This window comes from Trachinotus anak, unplaced genomic scaffold (assembly GCF_046630095.1).
Source record: "Trachinotus anak isolate AG129_WGS33_773 ecotype Australia unplaced genomic scaffold, CSIRO_AGI_Tana_v1 ptg000005l, whole genome shotgun sequence".
NCBI lineage: Eukaryota > Metazoa > Chordata > Actinopteri > Carangiformes > Carangidae > Trachinotus > Trachinotus anak.
In genome coordinates, this window is record NW_027273856.1 from 8,915,617 (window position 1) to 8,935,706 (window position 20,090).

Genomic DNA, 20,090 nt, shown 5'->3' on the forward strand with positions numbered 1-20,090 from the left:
TTAAGTCAATAACATGAAATACCACATAAGGAGGAGGCTCAGAGGCCGCAGCCCCATAACAGTGGGGAAATGTCAGGCTATAATGTCTGTGAGTCACTCCTGAATGAATGTGACTGGATGTTAATAGCTGCACAGCTGTGAATGAGCCAATCATTGTGAAGTATACCGCAAATACCTGGAGCCTATCAGACAATACAAGAACTATCAACCCCCAGGCTGAAAGATGAAGGAAACAGTGAGGAGCTAAAAGCTGTAGTTCCTCTAATGACTACTAGAGTCTGGCTCCAACAGTGAGTCAGCCACAAACCAGCATGCACCGAAGTCTCAGCTCCATATATGCCCCACTTCCTTGCGAATTTTTGGATTAGCTGGGGGTTGCGGGCGGAGTCAGGCACTGCCAAGGTGGCAGCAGTGGAGCAGCTCACTCTGATATGAATCTAGGAAATATGCTAAAAATCTGGGTGAATCTGATTTTAAAACATTTGAAGCTGATGATTTAAAATGTCTTGTTTAATTAATCATATTGAGGAGTCAGCACATTATTCACCTTTTCTAACCATTTTCACTCTTAATTTTTTAATATGGTAAGATTTTCAGTGTCAAGTTACTGTTTTGGCTGTTAGGTTTACAATACAAAGAAAACCCACCACCCTGCAGTCCAAAAAGTTAAATGCCACAGTTTCCTCAGAAAAAACAACCAGTATTGTGTATAAACATCCAAATATTTCCGAGGTCACTTTCCTCCCTCTTGGTTTTTCTTTCTGTCTTTTTTTTGGTTGTTTTTGCAAATGTTGAGATTCAAAACGGAGAAAAAAAAACCTCTTGATGATTGCCTCTTTGGTCTTTCATCAACAGTATTTAGCAAAGCCACAATCCTCTTCATGCATAGTCCACTGAACTCACTTGATTTCAATCTTTAAAGACTCAGTTTATCAGGATCTTTGCAGACGTGTCACATCTGGAGAGTTTCTGATGATCAGAGGTGGTTTTAATGCACTGATTGGCCCTTTGATCAACTTGGCTGTTAAGTACTACATCACAGGAACAAATCATCCGTTTGTCCTCAGTAGACTTTTGGCTGCAGTTCTGTACGCTCAATTATACACTCATATGCTTTGTTAAGTGATTAATAGCTTTTTCAAACAAAAGTTGAAAATGAAAATGAAAGCTTTGTTTAGTTTCAGAGCTGCTCTCACTTTTGCATTTTGAGGTCATTCAAGTGGATGCAGTGATTTTGGGTATGTTCACTCACCCACTGTGTGTGCCACCTTCACTTGATTTAGAAAGAGTTTAGTAGAAGTTGTTCCTGCAAGTCCCTTCAAGTGCGCACACCATGGATCATATAAGATTACACTTTAGCTTTAGAATGTGTTAATGATAATGACAAAGGCTGTGCTTCTGAGCATAGTGCATGCAAGTGAGGCTACATCCACACTAATACGTTTTAGTTTGAGTTTTTTCTGCTTCGGAGTTTTCAAGCCCCTAAAATTTTGACCCGTTTGACCCGTTTTAAATTGAAAACTTGTGTTGTAGTCTGGACGGGCAGAAAAAGACAAAATTATGAACCACCCATGATGAGACGCCCATGTTCACTTGCTGATTGTAAAGGGTTTCTGACCTTGTTGTCTTTTCTAGCAGCTGTTATCATGATATATGATATTATCATGTGGGTCAGACTCTGCAGCAGGGCAGACTGCAAAACCGCCAAAACAAAAATAACCAAAAAAATAGATATTATAAAAAATATTGCATATGGCAGGAAATATTGTGATATTGGATACTATTGAATATTGGCCTAAGCCTACTACAAGTGTCTTTGCTGTTCCTTGTTCATAGTATTCTCTGCGACTAACTGTCTGCTTCCTGTTTACACCGGCATGTGCATGCCCAGTGTAAATGAATGGTAAAACACTGATGGGGAGCATTTATAAATCTGAACACTTCTCACGCCACAAGAAATCAGCTGCTTTTGGAAAAGGTTCAGAGCTGCTCATCTGTCAGGATGAATGAAAAGACAACAAAAGCTGAAACAAAAGCTGCATCTTTGCTTTGATACTGTGGCTTCATCTCACACAGTCTGCACAAATGTGAAGTTTTAACAGACCAAAGCACTCCTCCAGATGTTGTGGCAACTATTTCCGGTAACATTTTATCATTAAAGGGATTAAGGGCAAGTCAACTATGTAACAACTGTATGTGTAACTGTGATACACCATAGTTAGTTTCCTATCACTCTCTACCAACATGACACAGACAAGCTTGAGGACAGACCTAAAGGACAAACCTATATTGAAACATGTGTATAAAGACAGTTGTAATGTTGCTGTTTGTTGCAGAGGAGTGCTGATGTCCTGAGCTCAGATTGACAGGAGACAGCTGCACAGCTAAGGAGCATGATGATCAAAACATCTGGATTTGCAAGGAGCCAAACAAGAGACATGTAGAGGAAGAGAGAGTTGGATTTAACAGCAACTTCTGTTGCTGGAGAAAAAACATGGAAAAACATTTTATTAGATATTTACAGCACAAATTCCTTATGCATTAGGCAGCTTGGATGGAGGCCAATCAATGTAACAGTGATCGCTTAATTTCAGTCATCTGGATCAGGCAGTGTTTCTTCTTCATTCTGGTCCCAGCAGCTGCACTGGGAAATGTTTAGTAGGTATGCAAAGACTGCAGACACACCCCTCCCATCCCAATACACAGGCTAGCCGGTGATATCGCTTCTAGCTACTATGTGTAATGTACCATTTGTATGTGGTTATCAAGCTCCATGCTGTTTGTCTGTGTGTTTACATGAGGTCACACAGTGTTTCTTGGCAACTATGCGCAAAGTGCATTTAGTAGGAAGAAAGCTCCTGTAACTCACTTGCATTAGTCGGCTATGTAAGCAGCCGTGACTGTCCACGACCTGATGTTATCATTGAAACCAGATCAGATGCAAGTCGAGCCTGGCACAAATCCCACCCCACATATAACCCAATGCATAAACAGAAATAAGATTTCCTATTTCTTCTATTGTCCATTGTCTGACAGAACATTACAAAAAAAAAAAATCAAAAATCTTAATTACACATCAATCTGGCAAAATGCACAAGTGTTTGAGTTTTCTATTTTTAATATTTCATATGGAAAATCAACCTGATAAGCGTTACATATTTGAGTGTCTTTTCTTTTTGTTGCTTATTATTGAATTGAATACACCTTAGATCTACATGCAGATGATTGTGCATTGCTAATAATTCATAAAGAAAAAAATGTGTCAGAACAGTTTCCCAGTGTGGTGCTTTTGAATGTGAGTACTGGGTTGTAGATGATGATGTATCCATTCATCTTTGACAGACACAAACTTCTTTCTGAAAGGAAACTCAAACAGAAGACAAACCACAGGATAAAATGTTCATCTTGAATCTTAGCTTAGCTTTGAACGTAGAGTGGGACATGCATTATAACTTAGTAAAAATGAGTTGTATCATCAGGTTAGTAACAACAGAGTTAAGCTAGAAATTAAAATTTGAACTTCTCTTGGCAGGAGTAAGTCATCCTTATTAACCAGGGTTCCCATGCATCCTGGAAAACCTGGAAAAACAGCTGACCATTTTTCAAGTCATGGAAAACACATGGAAAAATGAGAGAAACAGTAAAATATCCTGGGAAATATTGTGTTGTCCGGGAAAATTATTTCAACAAAGTTATATTCAGTTATATTTATGTTGAAATGGTAGGCTCATTTAAGGAGACAGTATTTTGAAAAGGCTGCTATGGGTTTTGTTTAGCAATGTTGTGAACGCACCCTGAAGTCATATCACATGCCAGAGGTTGGATGATTTGAATGATGAAGTGGCCAAAACTCTTAAGAACATAAGTTAAATTATCCTTTAGACCTACGTAAATCACTGTTGGCTGTTTTGAAATGTTGAATAATAGTTTTGCATGTTTGTTTCACTTGCTTGCTAGCTTGTTTTTTCTGTAGCTAAAGGTTTGAGGTTTGTTACTCTGGTGGAACAAATTGTTCAGATGTGCTGGTTCATTGCTGAGAGTTGGATAATAATAAATGTGAAGCCGAGGTCAGTACAATGAATGGGAGTCAACTGTATGTTCATCACACATACATCAAACACCGGCTAAATACTTGCTTATGTCACTTTTTACTTTGCTAGTGCCACCTCAACCCAATGCTGCATTGTTCAGATAAACAGACAATAATATGACTTGAAATGTTTTTCGTAAGAATTCCTTAAATTCATTTTTTAAAGAACTGTGACTAAGACTGTGGATGTACTGAGTGGGATATTCTACAGTGTGAAAATCAACCTGCCAGTGCTCTGGTGGACTGACTATGTAATTCTAAACGAGAAAAATTTCTAAAGAAATTGTGGCGGGATGGCTGCCCTCTGGAAAAGCTGATGCTAAACTGTGTTGCTGGCTGCAAAAAGCTGAGCTTCCTTGGTGGAAATGCTGGAAACTAATCTGCACCGTTGGCATAAATTTGCATGAAGGAGTAGATGAAGTTGTCTGAAGTGAAAAAGGGCTGAAGGATGCAAAACACACCATAAAATAAGTTTATTTGGAAACTATATTCTCACAATTACTCTCATTTATTTTGGTTTCCATTGTGAAAATCTATGGAGATGGAGTCTGAATTTAAGTGTGTGCGTGTGTGTTCTTGTTCTTACAGTCAAGCCCGAGATTATTCATACCCCTGGCATATTTTGACTTAAAGTTACTTTTATTCAACCAGCAAGTTTCTTCTTGATTGGAAATGACACAGGCGTCTCCCAGAAGATAATAAGATAATGTACAAGAGGCATCATTGTGGAAAAAATAATTTCTCAGCTTTTATTTACATTTGAACAAAAAGTGGCATGTCCAAAATTATTCAAAAGCTTCCTATAATTGCTGACCAGCTTTTTGCATGTCTCCACTGCTATTTTCATCTTTCATTCATCTTTAGCGATGAGATCCATCTCTTTCAGGTTGGAGGGTCTCCTTGCCATCACCCTGATCTTAAGCTCCCTCCACAGATTCTCAGTTGGATTCAAGTCAGGACTCTGGCTGGGCCACTGCAAAACGTTAATGTTTTTGTCCACTACCCATTTCTTCACCACTCTTGCTGTGTGTTTTGGGTTGTTGTCGTGCTGAAATGTCCACTGGTGCCCAAGGCCAAGTTTCTCTGCAGACTGCTTGATGTTGTTGTTGAGAATCTTGATGTATTGCTCTTTTTTCATGGTGCAGTTTACTGTGATTAGGTTCCCTGGTCCATTGGCTGAAAAACACCCCCAAAATATTAGGTTCCCACCACCATGTTTGACAGTGGGGATGGTGTTCTTAGGGTTGAAGGCTTCTCCCTTTTTAGGCCAAATGAAGGATACATCATTGTGGCCAAACAATTCTATTTTTGTTTCATCTGACCATAAAACAGAAGACCAGAAGTCTTCTTCTTAGTCCAGATGAGCATTTGCAAAGGCCAAGTGGGCTTTTGTGTGCCTTATCTGGAGAAGTGGCGTCCTCCTTGGTCTGCGTCCGTGGAACCCAGCAGTGTGCAGTGTCCGTTGGACTGTCTGCCTTGAGACGTTGCCACCAGCAGAGCCCAGATTCACCAGGATGGCCTTGGTGGTGATCCTTGGATTCTTTTTCACCTCTCTCACTATCCTCCTGGCCAGCACAGGTGTCACTTTTGGCTTCCGACCACATCCTCTGAGATTTTCTACAGTCCGGAACGTCTTGTATTTTTTAATAATACTTTGCACTGTAGCCACTGGAACTTGAAAACATTTAGATATGGCTGTATAGCCCTTTCCTGACTTGTGAGCAGCCACAATGCGCAGCCGCAGGTCCTCATTGAGCTCCTTTGTCTTAGCCATGACTGAATGAATCAGGGTAATTAGGATGCTTTAGAACAGCTTGGACTATTTGAAATGGTATAGAACTTTGGATTTTCCCATAGACTGTGACAGTTTGCAAAGGGTATGAGTAATTTGGGACAAGCCACTTTTTGTTCAAATGTAAATAAAAGCTGAGAAATTATTTTTTGACTCATGCCATTGTGGGGACAATAATTGAAGTCCCCATGGGTAGAGGCTGCATTTTGAGATTTAAGACTTGGTTTTAGGGTTAGGGGTCGAATTAGGTTTAGGCTTGGGTTAGGGATATGGTTCTAGTTTTATGTTTATTTGTGATGGTTAAGGTCAGGGTTAGGGGCTAGGGAATGGTTTATGTCAAAGAGTATCCCCATAGGGATAGTGGAAGAACTCATGAGCTCACTACATAAATTGCGTTTTATGGAAACACACAGTTATTACAAAAAGGTAGTTAAACACATTTTATACTGTTTTATTATAGGAGTGTGTCAGCTAAAAACATTTCTTTATTCATTGCAGTACAATGGAATGATCTTCCTTCAAGTGTGATATTGATCACATCAGACAAAATCTTGAAAGAGCCCTGAATTAATGGTTTCCCATTCAGTCATGTGTAGCCTACTTTGTGTTAATGAGAGAACCAGGAACAAGTTCAGTCACTTTATCTTTGTATGTATGGCTGTTAGTGTTATTTTATGTTACCACTGCAGTGCAGAGTCATACAGCACAATAAATAAATCAGTCACAAATAATAATTTCAAGTCCCACTTTAACTGTCATCTGTCTGCAGATGTTCTCTCAGTTTCAACCATCAGGTGATGCATGTTTTGTTTTTGCCACTGCTGTTGATAGAGAGGTGGCATGATTCACAAAAGCATAGGTGATGGGACACCTTTCAGGTGAGAATGAAACAAAGGGCTGAGCACAATGCAGGAAGGGAAGGTAGAGATATCAGTTTCATGAACACCGTGCTGGTGTTGCAACATTTGCTTGAGATGCGTTTGCATGTTGTAAATGTTCTTGGGTTGAGTTTTGCTTGCAGTGAGATTCATGGAGCCTGACCGTTTTGCCTCACTATCCTTGTCCAGATCATATAGAATAAATTGAGGGTTTTGGTCTGTTGTTTTATTTGTAGAGAACATATTTCTGTTCCTTTCACCACAATACAAACCTTATATTAGCACCGAAGTGGCTTTTATGTGGCATCCTTTCCAAACGTCACTTGTATCTTATTATAGAAACACTTCATTTGCAAGTGATAATTCCAGGTTCTAGTCAGTTGAGTTCAAGTGTCAAAGTGAGGATTTCATCTCTGGATGCCTTTTTGTTTTGTTCTAAACCTAAGAGACCAGTGAATACTAGTTCATTTATTAGTTAGAGCTATCCAGGGCTGGTCCAAGTGCTGAAAGGTATCCAACATGCTTCAGTAAGCTTTCATCCCACAAAGGTTGAAGAAATTGTGTTTGGCATGAAGTCTAATCCACTTCTAATCCAGGTGATTACATATTTGATTTGGCATTTCTATGCAGACACTGGGTAGAGATCTATTTGGTGGGGTGGCTGCATAAAATCTTTGAAACGGAGCATTGAGAACTGTCTCCTCACACGATAATACTACTAATCCCTTGTGTTTGGTTCCGCCTTAGAATTGGTTTGGATTACGTTCTGCCTTCTCACTTCTAATAAACCAACTTGCTCTTTGAAGTGTCCTCTTTCAATACAGAGCACATCAAGTTAAAAACTGAGGTCTTGGGTGTTCAGACTTTGTAAGTTGAATTCAGAGAATGTGTTATCACATTCCAAATAATAATTGTTTTTTTTACATAGTCCACTGATTTCCTTTTGGTTCCTCAGAACTGATTGGACCCATAAAGACCTTGAATCTTAATTCAGACCTCCCCCAAACAAGCTTTTCAAATTCTTTAAACAAGTTAACCATGATATGCATCAACAGATACAATGTCATCCAAACTATGTAAAAACATTTTTATATTGTACATCACACAGATCTGCACAGAGAGGCACTGCTAATACCCAATGAAAACATAAACCAAAACTTAATCTTTAACAAGGATAATTTGGCAGATTTCAACTCTGAGATCACAGTTTTTAATCCAAAAGTAATTATACGCTATAGAGACACCAGAGCCAGTGTCCAGTGGCTTTGCAGAGCAAGACTTTGACAAGCTGGTCACCTCAGGTACTGGCCGGCCAACTCATGAAATCCCCTCATGCTCAGTTCGTCCACATTAAATCTGATTAAATCACTGATTTCTTAGCACTGACTTAATATGTGGTTGCTCTGCATCTCAAATTCACTATGTTTAGTCTGAACACACCTATAAACTCTGAGAATGTAACAAAAATGACAAAAATGAAAAAAAACTATGTATTAACTTCCCGTTCCTGATCCAGTGATCATGTCTTTTTCATAGTTATTTTTATGTCTTTATTATTTCTCAATCAAAAACTCATGCTAAACAGTTATGAGTCTTTTATCGGGTAAAGAGCTGTGGAGGTAATTCAAGAGATTTTGAATAATTAGGTTTTGGAGTCGAGGTCAACTCCTCTGTGCAAGAAACTGAAGCCACTGACTGTGCTGCATCTGAGTGTTGACCAAGCGGTAACCTCTGGGGCTGAAAATGAAGGAAACAGTGAAGATCTAAAAGCTGCAGTTCCTCTAATGACCACTAGAGTCTGGCTCCAGCAGTGAGTCAGTCCCTATAGACTCCCATGTTCAAATGTCCAACTTTACAGCAGAAATAAACATGTTTACAGCCTGGTACAAAAACTGTTCTGGTCTCTAGAGCTAATTTCCTCCTTCCTGACAACTGTACGGGCTGAATTTTACCGAACTCACCTGTTTACATTTTATTAAGGCTTGAAATTATGTATCATTGAGGGTGTGGCCTCTTTGAGTGACAGGTGGGTGAACGTATGCTTGCCACAAACCAGCATACACTGAAGTCTCGGTTCTGACCACGCCCCACCTCTTTGACCATATTTGGATTAGTTGGGAGTTAGGGGCAGAGTCAGGCACTGGTAAGATGTGGACGGCAGAGCAGCTCACTCTGAGCTTGAAAACTGCTCTTCAGAAACCTCTGGGTGACGTCGCGTAGGCTACGTCCAGATGCCAAAGGACAGAAATATAAAGAAGAACTGTTAACAGTGGTTTCTCTTCAAGTTATGATGGAGCAACAAAGGGATTTTCACAGGGAGCTGCTGGAACAGCAAAGACAGAACTTCAAATCTTGTACTGAAATGATCTCAGAGGGCCAGTATAAGAGTGGACAGAGCACTTACAGTGATACAGAAACATCGCTCATGGAAAACTGGATAATCAAGACAAAATGCTACGTGAAAATAGAAAAAAAGGAAACAACTGGAGAAAGATCTGCAAAATCTGTTGAGATCCTTGATATGATTGAGAAAAATTGTGAAAATCCATCACAGAGCAGTAATACCATCACTGGTGGTGTTTCTGAGGAGAGTAAAAGAAAAGCTTGGTAACAAATTGGGCCTGAACGTGAAGAATATTAAAATAGAATGAGTTCGTAAGTTTGATAAAAACAGGCCCAGACAGATTACTGTAAAACTCCTGCGCTCCAAGGACAAGCAGGTGATACTATCACAGGCCAAGAAACTTAAAGGAACACGGATTTACATCAGAGAAGATGACTCTGACCTAATCAAGAGGAGGGCGTAGACACCTGAGCTGCATGCTGCCTGAGAAAAATTGTGCAGTGCTGAGATACGACAGGCTGACCATCAAACCCAGAGAAAGATCTGACAGTGCACATCTGACTTTGTGACCAGGAAGCTCTAATCTCAAATAATGACACTGAGCCCTCTAAAGCCTCCTAACAAAGGTTTGCTAACGTCTGTAGCATAAGTAACAAGATACACAACTTGAATAATCCTGTTTGTTAATCCCATTCATTTATTAGTGATATCTGAGAGTCAGCTAGATTCATCTGTTCAGAAACCAGAGTTACTAGTAAATATTTTCTGCCTCTTAAGGAGGGACAGACATAAACATGGTGGGGGGGTCATCTTCCTGTCAAACTCTAGATGATGAATGATGTTGAAGCTTTGGAGCTTCAAGTGCATCTACCCCACCTGTAACCAGTAGTGGTGGGTTGTTCCTATAGGCCTCATGGTACTGATACTGATCTCACTCAATATGTGGTCTGACTGACTGAGTCTCAGTATATTTGATTGATATATTTGAATATTGATTGGATGACCAGTAACTGGCCAAAGAAGAAAAATACATTGCTTGTAAGTTACCATAATTGGTTTCCTTGCTGAAAAAAGGTCTCACATAAGTGCTAATATACCTGAGCTATGCTAAGATATATGGTATATAGTCTCTGTACCAGTAGGTTTGTGGCCACAGTGTGGTTCCTCTCAGTAGCAAGGCTAAAATTAAAAGTAAAGTAAGTCGTACAGAAGATTTGTACTTCGATGACCACTTTGTGCAGGATGTTAGAAATGTTGACTGGAACAGTGTGTTTCCTCCTGCTTTACTTAATATGTTTATGGAAAATGGTTAATATACATGCACCTATAACAAAAATCCACAGCTAAACAAAAACAGGATTTATTTACCTTTAATTTAACAAAACGAAGGTATGAAGCTAAACTGGTGGAGGACAGATGAAATGACAATGATGCCAAAAAAGCAGATATATATAATGATATACAGTGTATACAGTAATATGTGCACAGGTAGGTGAGAAACTGAAGGAAAACATGAAAACTGAGTGGAGAAACAGGACGACAATTCCCCCATCCACAGAGAATGAGGGGTCGTGGGTCAATGATTTGAATAGTATGAAGATGATGTTAATCATCTGCTATGGCCCTCACAGTCAACTCAGTTCAGTTCATATATATACAGTACATATAGTACATATACAGTATATGGAGCATATGATGAAATGACAGGAATCAGACGTAAAGAGCAAGACTTCAGCTTCTCAGGTCTATGAAAACACAGATTGAAAACATCCAGTTTGTCTTTCCAGTTGCTCAAGGTCAGATGTCATTGTCACAGCCTGGTCAAACTAACCGTGTTCACCCGCCAGAGTTAAATTAACCTCTACAAACATGGTGGACGTATCAACTCTGGTCACGCTGTCGACCTGCAGATGGAATCCTGTTTCTGGACAAGGTGCTGGTTCATTCCCCACACACCTGAAACAAGCATCAAGTCTCTCGGGCTGCATCTGCGTCACATCCTGTGCATGTAACCAGACTAATTGCTGGGAGCAGGCAGGCAGTGTCCTCACTGATAGATGATCTGAATGTTGGCTCTAACAGAGCTCACTTGTCCTGCTGCTGCTGTTCAAATGAAAGAGCTCATTTCACACTCTGATGAGCTGACAGACTTTTCAATTGTCAAAAACTGACATGGAGGCATCATTTGAACCTTGTGGTGGTGAACCCCTTTTCGACAGTGGTAGGCCCAGGACACGTTGCCTGCAGTACGCTTACATGTGCCTGTGTTACGTGTGACGTGCCCCTACGTTACGTCCCTTCAGGCACACAGGCAGCTTTTAGAGGTCATGACAAATGTGATGCTTTTGCACTTGAAAGGCTGAAAGTGTTAATCTCTTATGTCTTTTTACCTTTTTTACAACAGAATACTGAAGTAAGTGAGTGAGCTGCTCTGACAGCTTGTTTGGTTACTTTAGGGTTTTGGAAAATAACTCTTCTATCTTCCTGTTTCCTGTTTCCTATTTCCTCACCTTTTCTTTTTCCAGGGAAATTTCACTGCTCCCCTTCTCCTCATAGTTCATTTCGAGTGTAACGCTACACACACGAACCTTTTGCTACATTTTGAGTAAACAGATGAAAAACAGTGCCTTTTCTGTCAGGATTTAAAAAATCTAGTGTAAAAAGTGCAGATGCAGCAGATCAACAGAAATGTGCTTGTGAAGGAAAATTATAGGACTTGTCATATGACATATGTTGATGATGCTGTCCCAAACTGTTTAACAGTCAACATGTTTAATTGTTTGTGTTTTTCAGAAACTGTTTTAGACCATGGACTGTATATAAACCTGGACGTAGACTCTGGGTCTGAAAAGTGAAGCCAATGCTGAAGAGCCTTAAACCTTCATTCTATCTAATGACCATCAGGGGGCGACTCCACTGGTTGTAAAAAGAAGTCTGATTTTATTGAAGTCTGTGGGAAAATGTCTCTACTTCTCACTTGATTGAGACAAGACACTTACTGCAGCACAGCAATTAAAGCCCTCTTAAGGGGGCGGTCCAGTAGTCGAGTGGTTTGGGCGCGTACCATGTGTGAGCGCAAGACGCTCTTAGCAGACAGTCACCGGTTTGACTCCCGATCGGTCCGACTCTTTCCTGCATGTCATTCCCCTCTCTCTACCCCCTTTCCTGTCAGTCTCCACTGAACTATAATAAAAAAACAAAAAAAACAAAAAGCCCAAAAAAAAAAAAATAAAAAAAAAATAAAAGCCCTCTTAAGAACTAAAGGGTTTCTGTCTACTGAATCACTAGAAGACCTTTAATTTGAAATGGATACAGGAGGTGTTAGGTTTGTATCAATTTATAATGTAGTAACTTAAACTGGAGCGGATCACAACCAGGCTTCGTACTATAACCATCTCCATATCAAACAGAAGGACTTAGAAATAAAGAGCCCCCCCTCATGCTTGAGTGTCTCCAGCCTTCATGTGAACACCATCTTATTGATCTCTCACACTCGTTACTAATACAGTGGTTGTGATTGTACCAGCAGTTGTAGTCATGAAACAGGAGCGTACAGCTCGCTTTAGGGACACTACCAGCACTGAGTCAATCCAGCAGATCGATTCATTGTCAGCTGCACCAGAGCCACGCCTCCGTAAACATTATCACAGCTCCTCCTCCAGATGAAATCTCAAATATTGATGTCAATTCCTTTTTTTCCAGGATCACTGCTTCTACCACGGCCATGTGAGAGGACATCCAGAGTCCTGGGTGGCTCTCAGCACGTGCTCAGGAGTCAGGTACAGTCAACACTGCTCTGATCTGACTGAGGCTAATTACACCAGGGGTTAGTTCACTGAGGTGTGTTTTACTCTTACTGTGCTGATATGGATGTGTGCTGAATATGAATTCACAAATTTCATCGATGCAACACCTTCCATTGCAGCCACATGAAAAGTAATTAAGAAGTAAAGTCTGTTGTTTTAAGCTTGTACCAGAGCTCACACCTGTGTTATCTTATACATGACTAAATGAAAAACTATGTTATGAAATGATGTTATGAAATTAGTCGTTATCGAATATTCAGCAGGTAATAAGCAGCAGGACATGTGTGATAAAAGCAGTTTGTTCACAGTATCTGAAACGTTTCGATTGAAGAGTAGTGAGGATAATGTATAATATGTCTGACATACCTGACACTTCAAAGGAAACTTGTCGTCACATACAGATGGAAATTGGGAAGATATAAAATTTCATTTCAAAGAAATAACACGGTCTAGCTCAGATTATAAAACATTATGGCAATAACAGTTATTGATTAAGCCTGGTGATGCTGAATTGGCCAAAAGATCATATGTTAGAATCAAGGTGCACGATCTGAATCATGAGTACCCACACAGATGTAGTTGAACTCATGATCACATGACTAGTTGTGCATATTGTTGGCTGGACACAAAGTCTTTTACTTCAACTCAAAGGCCCAACTCACAAATCTCTGCATCTTATTTCTGCTCTGATTTTATTCTGAAAATCCTGACCAGAAGTTGTGATTTGTATCTTTCTGCCTCTATGATGCTCTTGGATGTTTGTCCGAGGCTGCAGAGCAGAACAAAGACTGCTGTCTCCAGCTGCAGTTAGCGGGCTAACAGTCTGGTTAGCAGCAACTAAGCTTTTCAAATGAAATATCTAAATAAAAAAAGTGCATCAAAGAAATACAATTTGGACAATATCAGATCATCAGATCGCCCACCCGTCCTCTTATTAATACCTATAATTTTATAGAGTAAAAAATGAAATAATAAGAAATTGTATAACTAGGCACAAGACTTCCAGGTACATAGCTTCAAACACAAGTAACACATCAGATTTAAGGAAGCATTTGAAACCGAGTGGATGTGATATATCTAAGAGCAGAGAGCTGGTAGTTTTTGATAACAAGGGGATGGTTGGAACAAGAAGTGTGGAGACACATGACCTGGACTCGAGCCTTTTGCCTTGAAAATACTTGATACCATACATCGAAGCCAGAGATTCAAAAGCATGTCATTTAGAAAGTGTGCCAGCAGTCCACACTGCATCTGTGTGTGTGGAACAGAGGTGTTTAGTGGGTGACCCAAGTCTGAATGTGTGTGTGAGTGTGGGGGAGGGGGGTTAGAGAGACAGGGATGGTTGGGAGTTGAGGAGCTAAAGTCAGATCTACCACAATATGAGACCATCGGATTACCCACTCCCAATTAAGCCTTATTACTCTCATAAGCTGATTTATTTAATTTATTTCTATTATATGGTGTTTTTATTTTTCCTCAGACTGCAAGTTACTTATTTACTGACATGAAGATTGTATCCAGCAACTTTTATAGATTTTTTTTTTTTTTAAGTAATGAACAGTGGTTGTCGTGTGTTCCTTCACCAGAACAAACATGGACAATAACCACAGCTTACATTGGCATTTGTTTGCCTTTTTTTCATAGGACAGTTTAGACAGGAAATGCAAGGACAGAGAGAGGGGGAATGACGTGCAGCAAAGAGTCCAGCCGGTCGGGAGTCAAACCGAACTCGCTGCTCAGAGCTTATGCACCCGTGTGGAATGTGCCCTAATGATTCTCCTATTCGACTGCACTGCAGTCTGCACTCAAAAGGAATAAAAACACTCAGGTATTTGGATCCAGTTGCGATACCTTTTAATAATTTAATTGATAATATACGTAAATGGTGCATATACAGTTCTTAAACAAATTCATGTTCAGTCAAATGATCACAAGCTGAGTCACTGTAGACCTGGACCACAGTCATAGTCTGAAGTAGACATCAGTGATTAATGACAGGGCCTGAGTTCTTTTAAACTTAGATACTATAAAATGATATGAGGTGAAAAGACCTGCGATGACTTTTATGGAGAGTGTGAGCAGAATTCAGACGGGACAGAACTGCAGACATATTTAAATGTTAGTGTTTTTTATCCTTCTTTGGATCTTTGTGTGATAAAATTCTGCAGTTCTGAGCTGATCACTGAGTTTAATTAGCTGATTTGATTAACTGATGAAACAACAGCAGAACATAATCCTGTACAACATTATCCGGCTAAATAAACCCAGATTTCTTTTGTCTTCTGCCTACTGCTTATTCTGTGAAACTGAACTCACTGGGAACTGTACTGGGAGCTGTGGTCCTGACCCCGCTCTGCTCCTCCTGTCTGTTGTGCAGAATTAAAGCTGCTTTTCAGACAAAGTTTTTTTTTCTTGTTTTTGTTTTTGTTTTTTTTTAAACATTTTTTATTCATATAGACTGAGTCAGCAACAGTCCACTGCTGCCTCAGTTTAAACAAAGCTACAAACACATAAACAGTGAGCTGGTGGAGCCGCGGGACCAAACCAGATGTAGTTTGTAGAGGCAGACATGGGGAGGTGACGGCCACACAGAGCCACAGTGGGCTGCACAGCCTGCTCCACTGGTCTGATCACCACAGAGCTCTATCCTTCTCTCTCTCACCCTCTCTCTTTATTAAAATTTTATTTTATTATTTCTTTTCACATTCAGCCACTGGCCCAGTACCTGCTGATTAAAAGCTGTCGTGTGAAGCTGATGTTAAAGAATGAGACACTCACTTAAATAATAGATGCTACATGTTGTAGCTGACACAGACTGGGCAGTACAGGCCATCAGAAAACCTCAAAATGGACATTTGTATTGCTGTTGCTAGGTTAAATGTTTGTCACTACCAGGCTACCTGTTTTAAGCAAATAACATTAGTTAGCACTAACTCGCTGCTGCTTCTTTCAGGAAAACTCCAACCGAGTCAGCCAATGGCAGCACACGTCACACATGATGCTGTTATATCATGAAATCAGTATGAATATCTGTGATATCATGAGAGGTAGTGTCATAGAGGGGAGATACATTCCTTCCCAGGGGTTGCAGCAAGGACTACAACCCATCATGGCTTCCAGCAAAAGACTACAAAACCCATAGTCGGTGGGGCAGCCAGGATAATGGCTGCTACCCAGCTGAATCATATGAGTGCTGTAAAAACAGTGTATGAAGGCAGAGAAGACTGATGGGCAGAGAGGATCAGAGCTTTTGTTTGTGTCAATAAGACAGAGAAATAGAGTTTGGATTTGCATATCTGGCTCAAGAGATTGAAGTTGGTCTGTTTTGTGAACACTGACTATACTGAAGTTAAAAAACAAAGCCTTGCTATTTTCATTTCCTGCAGCTATGCTTTAAAAGGTCAAGAGAAAAGCTCCCGACCTCATCACAATCACACAGACAGAGATAAAGAGATAAGTGATGCAAACCACACATTAAGGCATTTTAATAATACAAGAAAAAAAATAGCTTTTTGAATAGCAAGGCCTATAGCTACACCTCTTGTAGACATAGGCTGTGTCCCAATTCAGAGACTGCATCTTTTAGAGGCTGCATTCAAAGACTGCTTGCATCACAGTGGCGTGACTAGACTGTCCCATTTTGAAGGCTCCTTCAAATGTGTCCTTCTTTTCCTTGGCAATGAAGGTTCTAACAGGTGGATCCTTCATGGCCCAAACTATCCCAAGATTCATTTCGGGCCACCAATGAAAATCATATGGTGGCAAATGACACTGAAAGAGAGCCTGATGATCGCACTTTTAAATGTCAGTACTGGGTTTAAGCTCAGTTCAACAGCTAATGGTACAACTGTTAAAACCAAAGGCCTTAAAACCTCAAGTTTTTGGTTTTTTTTGTCGCTAGGCAACAGGAGCCATGCTTTGCGACACAGCGGCATGGGCGGCTACAGCTGGTGATATAAAGCGAAAATCCACCATAGGCCAGACCATCTCATTTTGGCTTTGCTCTTCTGTTAGCTAATGTGAGCTAAGTTTACTCTCCACCTTGTCACCTGGATTCAGGGCTGGAGACACAGAGACACTATTTGTTTATTCTAAAATAGATAAAAGGCTCATTGCACAGAGTTGTTTGCTGCTGAGTCTTAACTCTGTTTAATCCAAACACACAAAGTTTGATTGGCTCTGTCAGAACTCTTCTTCTTTCAGTTTTCTTCAGATGATCATGCAAATGACTAATTTGATCCTCTTTGGGGATCCAGGCAGCACTTTTAAAACTCTTAAATGTTCACAGCCTTTGACAGATTTGAATATGAGGCACATTGAAAGCTCAGATTGAAGCTTTCTCCTGGCAAAGACGCAGCGTGTCCTCAGGATGTGTGTCTCCAAAAAATATATTCATGAATGTGATCCAATAAAAGAGACATGAAATTACAGCTCAGTGGGGCTTTTGTAGGAATTAATTCAAAATTCTGTTCAGTAAATCAAAACAGATACTAGTTTGAGGAAGTTTTTCATCAAGTTGTAAGAAAATCTTTTTCTTTCTGATGGCTGCTGGTTCATCGCTGACACGTCCGTCAGCACTTCTCAGTCCCTCTGTCCTGATCTGGGAAGGTAGCCAGATGCTGCTTGTTGACAGCAGCTTTGATGAGAACAGAGCAGACGTGGGGAGAGTAGAGATCTGTGAGCCAGCAGAATGTAAATGTTTTCTAAATGTCCAGTCTTTCACAGTTGTCCAAATCTGGGCTGAAGGATACAAGTTTGTTCCTGTTCGGATAAGCTGAGATAATGAGACATGAAGTTTCTCTAAAGGATATTGTGGTAAAATAACAGAAATTCACTGAGTACAAACACATTTTCCTACAAAAACATTTTGTTTTTCATTTAACAGTATAAGCAAAACCTGTCAGCACCTCATCATGTACGTTTGTGTTATCTTGACACAGTCGTACATAAACTTTGCATGAATAAAATGTAGATATTCATAGAGAAATGAACCATGAAAATCTGTTTTTCGTTGACTTCAGTGATTTAACTTTCTAACCTTTCTTTTTAGTCACATTTGCTTTAAACTGATTTTCAGTGTTTTCAAATCAGAATGTTCTTCACAGTTGGCCGTAGGAGAACTCAAAGTCCACTAACTGTCCATGTAACTACAATGTTCTTACTGTCTACATGAGTAAACAATGATCCTTCACTTATGAAGTGAGATGTGGTTGAAACTTCTGGAAAAGGCAGTAAGTACACATTGAATTAAGAATACACCACCAGTTTAGCATTGCACTGCTATCATTGTCTAATTAATGATGGACCGTTAGATGCAGTAAATCCAGAGATATCATCTTCTTCCTCCCTCAAAACCTAGTCTACATTACCCAGAATGCAATTTGATCACTGACCATTCAATAAGAGATTGTGATGTGTTATGCTAGTAGCAGCTAATGTAGCCTGGAGCCTGTAGCCTGCAACAGAGCAGTAGAGTAGTCTTCAGTCCTGACCCACGCTGACTCAGGTGGTTATCAGACCTTGCACAACTCCCTCTGGAGACACTGAAGGTTTTATGCTGCTGTTTTTGGCTGGACCACAACAGCAGGGCCAGGCCTGTAAACACAATTGTCTGTCGCTGACTGACTGAGTGATAAAGTTACACCATTGTCCACCAGCCAAGTGTTGGAGTTGCCCATTGGCCATTGCTCTTTTGAAATGAATTGACGTGAACTGTTTCTCTTACTGCCTATCATCAGGCAGTTGTTTTCAGTGGTTCCTCAACAATTTACAACTGTAAACTGCAAACCATTTTCAGTTTCTCTGTACAGATTTACAATAACAGAAAAAAGTAAGAAAAATTAAGATTAAACACTGAAACACTGGTGATTATGCTTCAGACCAGTAAATGATCATAAATGATTGTCACTGCCACTAGATGTTGCACTAGACCACCAGCATCTCAGACCAAAGCAAATGCTTTGTTGGCCACACCCCCTCCTTGCTGTGATATGTTCCGCAGCAATGCTGTCAGTAAGCCAGCTATTAATAGAAACATTTGCCAAACAAATCATAAGTTGGTTAACAGCAAGTTAGTTAACATTATCATGCCTACTGTTGGCGGTCACTAATGAAAACAGCCATGCAACATTATATACCCATCAGGTTCTGAGTCTAGCTGAAGTCCTTAAGCAGCTCATAGGGTTCTCCATCTCAGTCAAGCCAGACCAGTGTTGGCTCCACAGTCAGACTGGGAAAGAAATTCATCCTTGGACACCAGGACCAGCCACACGAATGACACTGACCAAACCAGTAAAGACAATGACGGAGTCGGAACTTTAAGAACCGTATGGATGGCCAACTGGGATTTGAGCCGGTGGTCCCCATGGCCACTTCACCTGTGCTCTGGTCTCTTTCTTTGTCTGAGGCCCTTTTAGTTAACAAAAGTGTTTCCCACAGTGGGGGAAATCTGCAAGGTCACTTTCACCTAAACAGCGTACTGCAGTGTGCCATCTCACCTGTGGGCAGTTCCTGTGTCTTTATAAACATGGGGAGGACTAAATGTTAAACAGGAGGGACTCACATGCACTAACATGCACACACCATCTTTCCAGCTACCAAAACAAGGAATAGAGGGGCATGACTTAAGTCTCTGCTTAGGACGCCATTACTCCACTACATCTTTAAATAGAAAATACTTGTTAACTGCTATATTATTGTTTAATGATGTAATCTCATTTAAAGAACCTTTAAGAACATTAGCACTGCAGATGCTACTTTTGTAATGTTTTTTGCCTTTATTTTGACAACAACATAATAATGATAAATCCCACATTCTTTTGAATAAGAAGACAAATTATTAAAACCAGAATACAAGTTACAATTTGAGAGTAAAGATTTAATTGAAATCAACAGTAGATAAAGATTTAAATCCAACATCAGCAACACTGCATGCAGCCAGGAGTCTTTCTCACGCTATACAGTTCCCTCTCACTCAGCTTTCTACACAAAACATCTATTCTGTCTTATAAATGAAATTAGAGTGAGTCATTTAAAGTACTACCTGACCTTTGAATTCATTGTAATCTTTGATGATCATAGAATCAAAGCCTACTTTACTATTAACCACATATATAAATCACTCCTGGACAAAAGCCTCAAACTAAATCTACAACTAAGTTGTAAATGTTATTTTAGGAGG

The 20,090-nt window shown here is 40.0% G+C and overlaps 1 protein-coding gene across 2 annotated transcripts in view; it reads left to right on the top strand.

The window, feature by feature from the left end:
* Positions 1–20,090, top strand: part of adam19a (ADAM metallopeptidase domain 19a) — a 200,264-nt gene that overhangs the window by 116,236 nt on the left and 63,938 nt on the right. Inside the window, exon 5 of one of the 2 annotated variants that reach the window (XM_071478225.1) lies at positions 12,807–12,883. In XM_071478225.1, coding sequence (XP_071334326.1) covers positions 12,807–12,883 — 77 coding nt within the window. Of the gene's footprint in view, positions 1–12,806; positions 12,884–14,574; positions 14,739–20,090 lie in introns of those variants that run through there. The other variant, XM_071478226.1, reaches the window with a different exon arrangement.